We start from the raw sequence: 14,814 nt of genomic DNA on the forward strand, positions 1-14,814 counted from the left end.
CCCTTTATTAAACCACATGGAGACCGTATCTCATTTTCTTTGTGCGTTATTAATGATCGCAGATGTTTTCTCGACACTAAAATAAATCAAGCCGGATAAAATACCGACAGAGTTGCTATAAAAGCTATATATGCATCAAAATGTATCTTTACAAAGTATTTTGGAACCAAACATGGAATTTTTAAAACTGAAATTGTTTTATTAAGGCATTTTTTTTTAATTCCAGATGTTTGTTCCATTTCTTATAGTTGATAGTTTCACTCTATATAGTTCTCGAAACTAATTTTTAAACTATTTCTTTAAATGGAGACAAGAATTTAGGCAACAGTGCATAAAAGGCTGGAGCATGATTAAGAAAAGAGCTAATCAAGATTCAAAATGATCTATACACAACCAAACAGGTTTCTCCAAAATTACGGGTCTATAATAATTTAATTAATTTAATTTTGATTTTAGATAACTCAATATAGAGATAAAAATACAAATACACGAATGGAGAACTCCTCCTTTATTAGAAGCCGGTTAAAACGAATTAATTATTGATAAAAATAAAAATTGACGACTCACTAAGACATAACATTATATTATATCATATGTAGTTTAAATGTATTAAATAAGAAAAACTTATCTCAAAACTTTCTAAATAAACAATATACAAGATGCTATTATGTAAATACGCGTCTTGGGACCTTTGAAGTTAAAAATGCACGAAGTTTCCCATCTTTGCGACACCGTGTTAGTGTTTCAAATGTCCCGTTTACCTTCACCTCTGCGGCTATTAGGGTAATTTTTGTCTGAATACATTTTTGATATCATTATTTTTGTTTTATATTTTATATTCAGACTGATATTCTATCCGCCCCGACAGCGACCGTCGTAATCAAGTTGTAAAAACCGCCTTAGTGGCCCACGTAAGTGTGTCGCGTTCCGGGACCAGCTTGTATATATCTGGTTCGAAAAAGCCGGCACAATTGACATTCTATTGGACTCCACCCCACCATAACATACCATACCATCAAGTGCAGTGGAGTCTCTTTGGCGCGACCGTATTAAAAATCCTTTTATTAATGTTTCTTGAATATGGAAATTTTATTGATGCGTTTTAAATTAATATAACTACTGCTAAATATGTACCTCCTTTACTAAAAGGAAGGAGTTCACGATAAGTAAGTTGGTAGACCTAAAGACTTCAAAGTTTCAGTTTAAGACTATGTGGTGCGCAGTTTCTTTCACGCAGTTTTCCATCGAGCATCATCGATGTTAGATCGAGCGATAGTTTTATTATTAACAATATATCACACGTGACTTCTAAAATGAATAATGAAAAGGCCAACTTTTATTATTTGAAATGTCAGTAGTGCGTGCACTAAATAAGTTTAAAATCAAACCCTTGAATATTATCGTGCAGTGCAATCCATAAACTAAGCTTGCTTTTGCCCAACGGAAGATCAGCGCTGGCTTCACTGTCAGCATATTGCTGAGTTGGTGCCTTTTTTGTGACAAATATACTTAGTTCTAAGTTTTTTTTTTTTTTGTCTGTTTCGTTTGTATGTTATGTTTATGTAACTTGTGTTTGTTGCAAAATAATTTCTTTTCTTTCTTTATATAGCTAATGATAATAATGTTATGTAATTCGCCTACTATGCTTACCTATTATGCTTCAAGCTCATGATGTTATAAGAAGTTTTAAAGTATACCTACTTACTAAAAAATATTACGGAAAATGGGCGTGTTTCGTCGATAATAATTTATTGTGGCAATGAAGTTTATGTACTGAAAGCGCTTGTGGTATGACAGGTAGGTGTTTTTTATTCCAAACATGACGTGTTTATAAGATAACCAGCTTTTGGACGCGGCTTCACCCGCGTTAAAATAACTTTCCATGATAAAAGTCCCACTTTATATTTTCCCGGGATAAAATAGAGCTTATAATTTAATTTAGATCTCTAGCAATACATCAGTGAAAGCTGCATTCAATTCTATGCAGTAGTTTTTTCGTGGTGCGTGCACAAACATACAGACGGACAAAAAACTCGGAGCTGATACAGAGATGAAAAAACCCAATATCACTCATCCCGACCCGGGATTTTAACTGGGGACCTCAGAGTGGTAGTTATACCGCACACGCCATACTATTCCACCACCCGACAATACTTAAACTACATAAAAATTTAAATCAACTCTGACTGATGCCTCTACATTTTAATTATTTGTAACCAACTTTTCGCGAGCGAAGCCGCGAGCAAAAGCTAGTATAAATAAAATTTTAAAATACTTCGCACGAGTCTTTCAAACTTGATTAAAGAATTTTAAATCCCCGTCCGTGGCGATGGAAAGCCAATCATCAATCACTAGCCGTGAAATTAAAATTTTCTTCGGTAAATTGTCTACCACGAAAAGTAACTTGACCGCACGTGACGTGAATTCAAACCTCTGATCCGTAAAAGAAGGTTTACGTCAGAGATATTAGAAAGGGCTCGGAGTAAGGTTGCTGTAAAGGAAATGTCCAAAACGGTTTTTTATTCGAAGAAAAATCTAACCAAAATAATTTATAATAATATATATTTGCATAGAACTCTAAAAACGAGCATATTGAAATAAATCATTCCATTCTAAACACCTCCGATTTTCAGATTTTTATAATTTTATTTCACTTAATATAAACGATTTCTAAATATGAATGTTGCTACATTAGAACCTCAGTATAATAACAAGCATTTGGAACAAACTCCCAAAAAAGTAGTTTATTTGTCCCTAAAATAACTGCGAATAACACTTATTTTTTTTCTATCTGCGAACGACAATAGCTGACAGCTACTTATGTAATTCTTTCTTATTTTCTTATAAATGAAGGAGTCCAAAATTATTCTTTTGATGATTCCAAACTCCACTTTATTATCTAATTAGTTTGAGGTTGGTTGTAATGAGTAGCAGCAGTAAAAATATTTGAAATTCGAACACTAATCATTAGAATAATAATAAATAAATTAATACTGTAAAACCAAATCTTTAATACTTCTCTTTATCTGCACATGCCAGCAAATAGCTATAACCTAATTTTACTACGTTATTTGTGAAATAGGAAGTACAAGGCCTTCTATCCGGGATAATTGAAAACATTCCTGCGGATAAGTTTCTCATAAGAAGCTGTTTATATTTAAAATGTATGAACACTGTCCACAAGTGCACATTTTAGAACAATGGCAACTAGTGAGCATCACTCAATAGTTGCCATTGTTATGCCGTCCCGCTTAATGGCCTCAAGTGGGGAGAGAACAAAAGTATTCTAGAGAGGGTTGCAGGTCAGATAGCTCTTCGAACATCCAATAAATCAAAAATTACTGAAGAATAAGTCTCCTCAGATTACAATGTGCTGGTTCGCTACTTGTGAACATAAGAAGAATCTTAAGGAGCAATAGAATACAGATGTCGCTGATCTTAAGAATATTAAACGTAAGAGCGACGTGACTACGCATATTAAGATAAAACCGCAGATAATCCAAAATGAAATCTATTTAAAAATTAATCGTCTTAGAGAAGAATTTTTCACAGCCGATTTATTTTAGTCAGAGTAAATAAGGTTTGCGATCCATTAGATCGTAAATAGTTTTCGAGTGATAAAGTTTCGACTAACCAATTAGAATGGTCGTTGAATGAATAAATGATAGTAGATTTAATTAAAATGTACTGTTACATTATGAAATACGAAACAAAGGCATTCATAGTGTTGTTCTAAAATGATTTTGTACAATAAAAGAAATTCTTGTTCTATTTTGTGTTACCTTCTACAATTTGTTAAAAGAAGTAGACCTTCGCAAAAGCAAGTGAATTCAAACTTTTGCTAATACTTGCAACCTTTGGTTACCACATACTCACATACCCAGGCCTTTTATCCCAGAAGAGGTGGGCACAGGCGTAAACGATGCACCCTCTGTTTACCGTACGTATTCCGTACGAATTACCGTACGTTGTCATTTCTTCTTTCCGATATCAAAAATTTTTCTCTTTTTTTGGTTGTCGTCTATTTCTTATCAAATTCAAAACTCTTGGTTAACTTTTTATATCTTCTGTTATTCAGTATTTATGATCAACACACTAAGGCATCAATCAAGCTTTTTTTATTGGTTTCATTGACAAGACGAGATTGCTGATCGCTTGATGGTAAGCGATATGACCGCCCATAAACAGCAGAAACACCATCCAACACCTTGAATTACAAAGTATTGTTTGGTATTCAAATGCACTCGCCATCGTGAGACATGAGATGTTAAGTCTTATTATGTCTAGTAGTTAGACTGGCTACAATGTTCTTCAAACCGGAACACAACAGTGACTACACGGCAGAAATAGACATTGCGGTGGCACCTACCCAGACGGACTGTCACGTATGAGAGACTTACCAACAGTAACCAGTCTATTGATTTCAGAGATCATTTCACGATTCATTGGCATGAACGCGTTCACATTTTGCATGATTGACTTCTAATGGACATATTAGTTGTCAACAGCAATCAATACAGTATTACATTGAGTGGTTTGATTAGAATTTATTCACATTGTTATTGTACTGGCTTTCCAGTATCATACTTATTGGCTTATAGTCAATTAGTAGAATAAGATAAAACTCTTGAGCTCTTAGGTTCTTAGCTCAATACGGCCATTTTTGTGAGTTTTTTTTTTGATATGACTACTTCAGTGACATTGTTGTATTACGGTACGCCTACATTGCTCTGGTTGATGTTGTTTTGTTCTACTTAGTTGATACTAAGTAGATGATGGGCTGATGCCCAGAGTCTGGAATTTGTGCCCAATATGGCAACAGGCTCGCCCCCTATCACATCATGAGATGAAATACGCACGGAGGAAAGTGGGTGCACCAGTTGCGCTTCTGCCTACCCCTTTGACGATAAAAGGCGTGAGTGTGCGTGTGTTTGCGATACAAAAAACGAGTCAGTCAAAACTAGTTACATCAGTTAAAATTTGGTCTACATCTGACTTATCTATTCGATTTTAAAATGTAGTTCTTATGAATAGATATAATTTTTATCCAATAGAATTGAAATAAGAAAATTTAGATGCAGTTCACTCTAAAACCTTCAATACGATGTGAATGAAATATAAATATTTGCAGTACGTGTCTACGAATGCGAAACATTGCAAATGCAAGAATAAATAGACTGAGAGGAGTTCACGCTAGGATTCAGTTATATTGTGGTTGAACAATAATTGCTAACTCTTAGAGGTAAAAATAATCTCTGTATTTCATATTAAATAGCTTAAAAATACTCGAAATCCAAAATTTACTACCACGGGCGCTTATAACACATTTCCTTACTATATCCACCTAAGGTATTATTTAGTAGGATGTAATATTGTTGAGACAAAATATTTTTGTGGGGTTATTTGTTATAATTTTGCTATAAAAATATTGAGGGTTTAATAGACCGAGGCAGTTTCACAGTTTAGTTTTATATGTGAAAGTATATCCGTAGTCAGTGATACGTATTGTTATTTTAATAAAATCGCTTCAGTTCCTGAGAATAGATGAAGTTGATACTGTCATCAGACAGAAAGCTAAAAACAACTAAGACATTCCCAACCAAACGAGACAAGCTTCAATTGTCGCGCATTAAAATCCCATTAGTGTTCCATTGTCGAACAGGCTTCAGAATTTACAACGTAGTTCACGCCTTAAAGTAAGAGCGAGACAGTCTCCAAAAAATAGTGTTCACCAGCAAAATCTAAATAATTCAACCAATTACTCGCATTCTCTAACAATTCAGCGAGCAATACTAACCAAACGAAAGCCATCAAATTAACTATTAGTTATTACTATAAATGAATTATGCTCAGCATTAACAAAGCCAGTGTATTGATGACTGCCCTCGTATTATGAATACATTTACATTGAATGAAATTAATTAAACGTTATCATCGGGTCTACGTCGCCATTCAAACATTACATCTATTTTGGTAATCGCTTGTTTTCGGCCATTTATTATTTCAACAACTTGGTTATTGAGTGGTTTATTGATTGTATGTTCGAGCTTAATTAATGGTCTGGAGTTAGTTATTTCATTAATTATGTTGCTCGATAAAAGGTGACTGTTCTTAGACGGCTTTGTAAAGTCAAAAATTAATGGTTTCTCTTCTGAAGAAGAAAAAAATATTGTTCTATTTTTATTACCTATCTATTGGCATTAATATTATTGTGGCCGATGACAGCTATAGATTATCTCTTTTACTCTTACAAATGATTACGTCGTCTTATTAGAATAAAAATGTTCTGCAACATTTTAAATCGTAGTATTAATTGGAAGTCTCGATTTCTTTTAAAACAGTGCAGAGTGGCTCAGAGATGTACCAGCTCTATAACCAATTTACAATAAAGTAGAATGGATCTGGGAAGTTCCTATAATTAAATATAAAACGGATTAAAATATTTCATGAATAAATTGTGTTATTTTTGGATTTATATTCGTTGCCACAACTCCATTCTATTCAATCTGGCTTGATGATGCTGCTGTCAGTTATCATATTAGTTCAGTATCCTGTTAATGTTGTCACTACTGAAAATGTCTAACACTGAATTGATAGTCATGCTTTGCTTTAAAGAAAACCCAACATTATGACTTTGAAAGCTTCAATGACATATTTCTAACTATTCCATCTACATCCCGAACTATCATACTAAACCATTCTTCTTTTTCAGAACGCAGAATCCGTTCTGGTCGGGGGCTCTTGCCAAGTCCCAGACCCGCTGTACAAGGCAATCGGTTCCATCATCTCTTTCTACATACCTCTTGGAGTGATGCTGCTGACGTACGCTCTGACGGTGCAGCTCCTGGCGAGGCAGAGGAAGGGTCTCGGCGCCGGCTGGGCACCAGGGTGGCTTGGTGCGCCTGCCATCGGTATTTATATGCATGTGGATAATTTTATAAGTGTTTTGGAGCGTAGCTGTTTTTTTTTTATTGCTGTTTACTATCTCTCTTTAAAACCATATCGACGGCAAAAAGACTAAGGCTTAAGCGACATTTTTGGGACACTAAGTTCCATACATATTTAAAATCGGCATTTTTTTCTATGTTTTTTTATCATAGTTAAAATTTTTCACAAAAATATTCGTTTAGGTCAATTAGCCTTTCAACCATCGATATAATTCTTATTTTAGTAATCATAAGGTTGATATCTTAAGTACGTACTATTAAAACCTATGTGATAATTGAAAATTTATTTAAAAAAAATAAAGCTATGGTTCTTTTTGAGGTAGGTAGGCCTTAAGAAAATAAACAGATATGTTAGAAGACTGAGAGTAAAATTATAGAAAGATCGTAATTTCATATTTTATCATACAGAACATTGAGCAAAGCGATTTGAAGTAAAGATAATTCTAATTGAATAAAACATAAATTCATCCTTCCTGAGGACGTTTTAACCAAGAAAGTCATTATCACCAATATTTACATCTTTGAATACGATTTCACAAAACATTTCTGTGGCTTTCAATTTAACCGAACGCTACGTTGAATATAAAGCGAGTAGATGCCGATATTAAAATATGCTATTTATATCCTTTACGATTAAATTTGAATAAAGTTTCGCAAAATTCGTAACACATTTATAAATCTTTTTCCATTACCACTCATTTTCGTATCTATATTACGTAGTTTTAACTGAAATTAGAATTCTACGAAAGAAACTTTAAACGCGAAGAGTCAAATTTCAAACTTGCAATAGTTCAATAAACGAAAGGTAATTTAAAATAATATACCATTCTCTCGAGCTATAAATCTTAATCATTTGATTCTAAAATTTATAACCATTAATAAAGATTAATTTTCCAATGGATTTGAGGAATATGAAGATGAAAAATATATTAAATTTGTAACTGTTATGAAAGGTTAATAAAAATTCGCTTAATTATAATTTAGTAAATTGAAAACAATTTAAAAATCCACGTGAATGATGATTAATGAAGCCCTTGAATCTCTATTTGATGAAGTTACTTATTCTAATATTGTAACATCATAACCTATTTCATATTAAATAGACATTCTAGCTAATGCTCGCTTTGGCAAAATATACACCTGACTAATTGATGAGACATATCGTAGAAATGTAGTAGTATTGTGGATTCAACAGTATTAGCCTTAATAAATAAATTATAATATTCCTATATCAAATTTCTAGAGAAGTTCCTAGACTTTCTTTCTTACTCTATTTAGTTTTATTTCATTTTCTTGTATATTGTTCCTTACCGCAAGTTTATCAGATAAGAGTAACTCAGATTACAAACAAATATAAACAAAAATTTATTAAATTTTTGACACGTCATATACTTTATTAAATAAATTATATATTCTATAAATACGTATCCAAATTAAACATCTTCAATTATTAATCAAAAAAAATCCTTAAGATGAAATTAATAAATCGCTGACAAATCCAATATTCGAGGTCTGATTTCCAACAAATTTTCTTTCATACGTATCGCTACTTATAAAAAGGTCTTCGGATTAAAAACCACTCAGAGAATGCAAGATTAATTTTAAATCGAAGTCTAGATTATACTATGACACGTTGTCGATAACTTCTTCTAGCATATATATGGATATTTACTTGTTATTACCATGAGTAACTTACATTGAGTAATCATAAAAAGAAAATAATTCCCTAAAATATAAATATGTATAAGTACTTTTCAGAGATACCCCACTAGACTGGGAAATTTTTTGTTATATTTTGTGACACCAATTTAAACATAATAAAATTTTCGTAGTATCGGGTCCAGATAGAATATTAAATTAAAGCCATTACTTGTCTAAATAAAATTCTGTCGAATAAATAAAGAAATATTAAATATCCTTAAATTTTTGAAGGCCAACCTCCACTCCTTGAAAATAATAACTAATAATAACAAAATAATAACAGTAACTTCACTCTCAATTTCCACCAAGCCATTATATAATTAAAAAGAAAAACATATTTGCTGTCTTAGAAAAAATATACGCCAACCAATACACCCGTATGTCAGACAAATGATCCGTTGCTAATCTTAAAAGGTAAGTTACTTTCCGTCGAAATCTCCTCGAAATCGTTGCAGAAATAGTTACCGAGACAGAAAATGAAATCCAAACGGTATTTCCAAATCCCTTACGTATCATCATTAAGTATATAGCTTCGGAACCGTATTACTGAATTTACTTTTGTGGAGTAATTTAAGGAATAGGTTTCAGGAGTTCATTGCTAATAGATTTTTTATATTAAGATGAAATTGAATATGGATCGAGATTTGATGCTATAGTTAATAAAGTTTATCGTAAATGTCTCAATAGCCTAGCGGTTGAAGATTCTTTAACAATCATACTGTATGCTTGTAGCCCTTGAATAACATCTTTAACTTTACCATCCTCTGTATACCTATTGACAATTGGATCGATTTAAAATTTTTGGGATATACCACTGTCCGCTGGCAAGAACTGGATGCTACAGGCCGCAGTCAGGGTAAAATTACGCATATATGAAGTGCAGTCCAGCAGTGGACAAAGATATAGACTGATGATGATGGTCACTGGACAAAGAAAGCCTAAAACATAAGAGCATAAATAAATAAATAAACTACAGCAGAAACTACACCACAAGTAACAACTGTAATAATAAATGTAATAACCATAAAAGTAAATGGGCCTCATTGTTCAAACCAATCAGAAAATAAATCAGAACATGATTACCAGAACGATGAAATCTAATCAGAGGATCAAATCTGCATCGCAAACCCATTTCCAATCGGTAACATTAAAAACAATGTTTGTATCGCTTGAATCTCCAACATCCCAAATTAAACTGATAGTACCCATTAATCTGAAAGGTTTAATATGTGAAAGCGCGAGCTTTCTGCCATCGGAAGGGACCGTTGTGTAAATATTTGTCCTGAATTTGTTGGTTCAGCTGTTGGTAAGCCTGAAAAATAAGGTTATGAATTGAATGTTATTTTTGGATGATAAAAGTTCTGATTTTGAGGAATCCTTGTTTAAGAAGTACCTGGTGCCGAGACCTTGGAAATATAATCTTTATTTGGATGCGATATTTTTATTATTTATATACACTTTTGATGTTAAAGTTTTCAAAACAGTGTGAGTCGGATGGGCTGGTAATTTATATAGAAATTTGCTGTAAACGAAATGTCATGGATCACCTAATGGCAAGTGTCCACCACCATACATACTAGCACTCCCAAAAGAGATGTGGACGAAATGCCCACGTCTTGAATAATTAGCATACATAGTAAATATTAAAAGTATTTCAGTTAAAAATATTCGTTGTCCTATTTCCTTTTTGTCTGCCACCGTTTTCAACTTTAAATTCCTCATTAAGACGATTTAAAATTACATTTTCGGAGATTACATATTTTTTTATCCGTATCAGTAAAATTAAAAGCCAAAGGTACCTTGAAAAAATCTCCCCAGAATCACTTTGACAAAACACTGATTAATTTCTCCCATTCCTACCATCTAATGCTTATTCCATTTGCGTAATCGCTTTCAAAACGGTCTAATTGTGCTTGATAGTTAAGAAAATGTTCCATTGGCTTCTGGAAGCGACGTTTCATTATGAAATACGCCATCTTATTACCATACACAAATTCCGTGAAATATGTCGACTGAATGTTTTTTATTCCGCAGTTTAATGAGAGTTTCTAAACGAGCTGTGTGTGAGACAGTAAAAATAGATTTAGTACTTCAATTTATAAACACGAAATTTTTTAAAGAAACACTTAAGAAATTTTAGAGTCGATAAAAGAAGTTTATGTTCTCCAATTTCCGAAATCTATATAAATATTATATACAATCTATCAAGAATAAATAAAAAATATAACTAATAAAGTGACAACCCTACCTCTCAGATACCTTGTGCAGATCTCTTCTAGCTGACCACGCATAGCAGCATAATACCTATTACCTGCTCATCAAGCTATTACCATAATTGACAGCTGTCGATGGGACGCTGGCTTAACCATTAACACGGTTATTCACCTGAGTACCTTTGTATGTATCCGGCGGTTCTCTTGACATCTGTCATGTTTGTATGGAAATATCTATACTAAGCGCGTTATTAGAGTGAAAGGTACTTTTGTCGATAACAATGGTAGAAGCTAAAAGGCTTTTTTCGAACAATTCTTAGTCTTAGTAGTAGTAGTATAGGTAACGTGAGTTTGAATTATTTGGACAATGATATTACAAATGCTATAAGCTAAAAGGAAATTAATTTAATAACAAGAATAAATGTTATTGAATTATCGGTTATTGTAAATTACAAGAAAGAAACAAGGATTTAATGCGACAATTACAATACAACATATTCAAAAAAAGGCCTAATCCCTCTCAGTAGAAGAGGAGGCCCGTGCTCAGCAGTGGGCAAGTATATAATACAGGGCTGATATTATTATTATTATATTCAAAAAAGGAGAAAATAAAAATAAATAAAAAACACAATTATACCCATTATGCTAACAATGGGAACCCTCACCCAGTTCTTTGCTGCACTACCAGCCTGACATACTGCAGCGCTTACAATCCGAATCACAAAACCTGGATGTCTTAAACTAAAAAAACGTGGTAAAAAAATGTATGCAGCCCAAACACAATTTTCATTTATGAGAGGTAAGGCATTTTTCAATGGACAACAAGAATGTATATGGGTTCGTCTTAATTGTATACATTCTGGCTAATCCTTAACACAAAGCCTAATGCCTAGATGGACCTTCATGTACAAGAATCCGATACCTCTGTATACATACATACTCATTCAAATCCTTACCCCATAGGTAGGGAGACTATTGGATGCCATATGCTAAGATCTTGGCACACCACTTGTGTCTCTTCTACATTCATAGTTCTTCTCAAACATTGTCGCAGGTTAAGGGTACTTCTGACCTCACCTTTTTGGAGATCATTAATTTGATATATGTACGGTCTTCTTGAGCGCCATCCTTACACATACCATCCAATATCTTTCTATTGAGTTGTCAATGCTCAGCGGTCGGATGCTAAGTAATTTATTATGAAAATATTGGTGATAATGCGTATATACATTGTATTTATACTTATAGTTATGTTTGTATGCATAGCATCTATAAGACTTGACGCAAATACAATATCTTACAACTATCAAGAAAAACTAGCTACGAGCTGAACAAAAAAAATATTGTTATCTCGTATACAATATGCCTTCAAGTATATTAATATTATGTACCCAGATTAGATAGTATGATATTGTGCACACTTAGATAAGTACTGGTCGAGTATGAAAGCGGCGATAGCATAGTTGGTTGTGGAACCGACTGACTGCTGAGATGAAGGTCCGCAGGTTTAAAACCCAAAGGAACACACGTGGAAAACAACGCGTGGAAACATGCATACCTGAGAAATTTTCTATAGGAATATTAAGGATATGTGAAGTCCACCAATCCGTACTAAGCCAATGTAGAATAAGGCCTAAGCCCTCTCATATTAGAGGCGCTCCGTACCCAGCAATGGGACATATAATACAGGGCTGAAATGATTATAAAATTAAGGACTGGTCAACATTTAACTTTCACTCAAATTGCTCAATTCATCCGTCTATCAATATATCGGTGAATAGTTTTGATTAACAGCTATCGATCCGCTTCCAACTCGATTAGGTTGACAATGTACACCATGCACGTGTTGTTCGTGATACAAATTGAGGACATTATTGAGCGTAGATTTATATCCATAGTTATGTTTTTGCGCGGGTCTGACCGATCCCGAAAGATAAAATGGCCTATTATGAAGTATAGTAAAATATAGTTGAAGATTTCATAGTATCATTATTATTTCCTCCTACAAAGAAGTAACATATTATTTTATATTCTTTTTTTTATAAGAAACATAGATGGCAATTTCAGCCTTAAAGTAGCTTCTATGAAAAAAAATTCAATGGTCAACGGTACCATTTATTCTTTCCACGTGGTCGTTAAATTTTTTAAAACTCATTCTACATTAATCCGCGGAAACGTTTTAGGTGACAAGAGCTTAATCAAAACTGATGCAGCAACCCTAATAAAAACGCCAACATAAACTATTTGTAGTCCATATAACTAAACCGAAGATATTTTTCAACGCAACCTTTATGTAATTTTTCAATCAATTTAACATCACATTTAGCAGTAAATTCTACTCTTAAAGCAAAAGCATTGTACATAAAATAGATTTATAGACGCATAAAACGGAACCCCATCTGTGAACCACCTAATTTATTTTCATCTAAATGTATCGACATTTTTTATTAGAAGATATGGCAGACGCGACTAAACTCTATGAAAATGTAAATTCTAGCACCTCAGCCTATTTCGATCGCATATGCTTTTGGCACAACAAGCCTTTAAGGCCTGTCAATATGTTATGCTTGAATCTTGGCACAAAGGTGTGCCAAATTTGATAGCTAGCTGTTGATACGTAAGGTCGTAAGGGCTGATTTGCTGTTAAAGCGTGTTCGAATATGATAGTTTATGATTTGACCTTTCAACGAGCATGCTAACATGACATTTAAGGATTGGGAATTAAAACAAAGGGCGTGACTTTTAGGTCTATGATAGAATTTAAGGAAAATATTAATTGTAAAACTAATAGAATAATTCATTACTTTCAATATGGGCAAATCATGTTTTTTTATTTTATGAATCCAATAAACTAAAGGTAAGGAAATAAAAATTATCTAAAATATCAACTTAGGTAAATTGCGTAAGAATAGAGTTTAGATTATTACAAATTATAATACGTTCTGCTACAAGTATAATTCAGAATCATAATCGAACAAAAACACAGTACGCGATGTGAAAAGCCAATTCAGCTTCCGAATGTGGTGAACTTTAATTTGTTTAATCGAACACAGTGCACGAATCAATTCAATTATTGTCTCTTCGTACAGCGCTATGACGTTTTTGATTCGTGATGCGTTTCAACATTCATAAACGAATAATCGATAATTTGCTGATCATTCGAATAGTTTAACAAAATTAGTAGATGTTGATTATGAGTGAAGTGAAAAGTAAAGTTATAAGGTGAAATAGCTTTTTTATTCATTAAACCTATATTTAATAATATTTCATTAATTTTTGGACCAGGTAGCTGTAGGATTGTAAGTTATACGTTGATCCCTCAAACCATATTATACTTTTTGTTAGCCGCTCCACACGCGTAAAAAAGTTTTTCCGGGACAAAAGGCCCGTTTTATAATTTCATGTGGCAGTTTTTGCGCGTTACGTGTACAAACATACAGACAGACAAAAAAAATCTTAAAACCGTTGTTTTAGCTTTTGTTACTTTAGTAAACCAATCATATTAGTTTTCCTTCAATATCTATAATGAACATTGGCCTGATACAATTGTATTATACGTAAAGTTGAACATTGATGATCGAATCTTAACTGATAAGTGCCAAAACCCAAGCAAAAAAAACTTTTTCATTTTTACAATACTGACCACATTATTACTCCCAGGTCGTCGATGTACTTGGAAGAGGTTTCTCGGTCCAAGGACTGGTACTCCTCAGCATTCCGCAGCATCTACAGAGACCGAGCTGCCTCCAATCGACACCAGAGACCTTTGGCTCCAAGACTCAAGGTACCTGATACAAATCATTATGTAGTATAGTTTCAATGTGCTTCTGAATGTGTATGAACGTAATGTCAGCAATGTCGCCTGGATCATGTTTCGAAAAATCTTTGTTTACAAAAGACTTGACTGATTTTTTTATTGACTCATTTTCACGTAAGTCAGACCCATAGGAAAA

The 14,814-nt window shown here is 33.3% G+C and overlaps 1 protein-coding gene across 1 annotated transcript in view; it reads left to right on the plus strand.

Moving 5' to 3' along the window:
• Nucleotides 1-14,653, plus strand: part of LOC115442113 (5-hydroxytryptamine receptor 2C) — a 28,194-nt gene extending 13,541 nt beyond the window's left edge. Inside the window, exons 4-6 of the mRNA XM_037444747.1 lie at nucleotides 6,713-6,911; nucleotides 14,147-14,160; nucleotides 14,522-14,653. Of these exons, the coding sequence (XP_037300644.1) occupies nucleotides 6,713-6,911; nucleotides 14,147-14,160; nucleotides 14,522-14,653 (345 nt within the window). The remainder of the gene's footprint in view (nucleotides 1-6,712; nucleotides 6,912-14,146; nucleotides 14,161-14,521) is intronic.
• Nucleotides 14,654-14,814: the final 161 nt, after the last annotated feature.

The sequence above is a fragment of the Manduca sexta genome, chromosome 28 (assembly GCF_014839805.1).
Source record: "Manduca sexta isolate Smith_Timp_Sample1 chromosome 28, JHU_Msex_v1.0, whole genome shotgun sequence".
NCBI lineage: Eukaryota > Metazoa > Arthropoda > Insecta > Lepidoptera > Sphingidae > Manduca > Manduca sexta.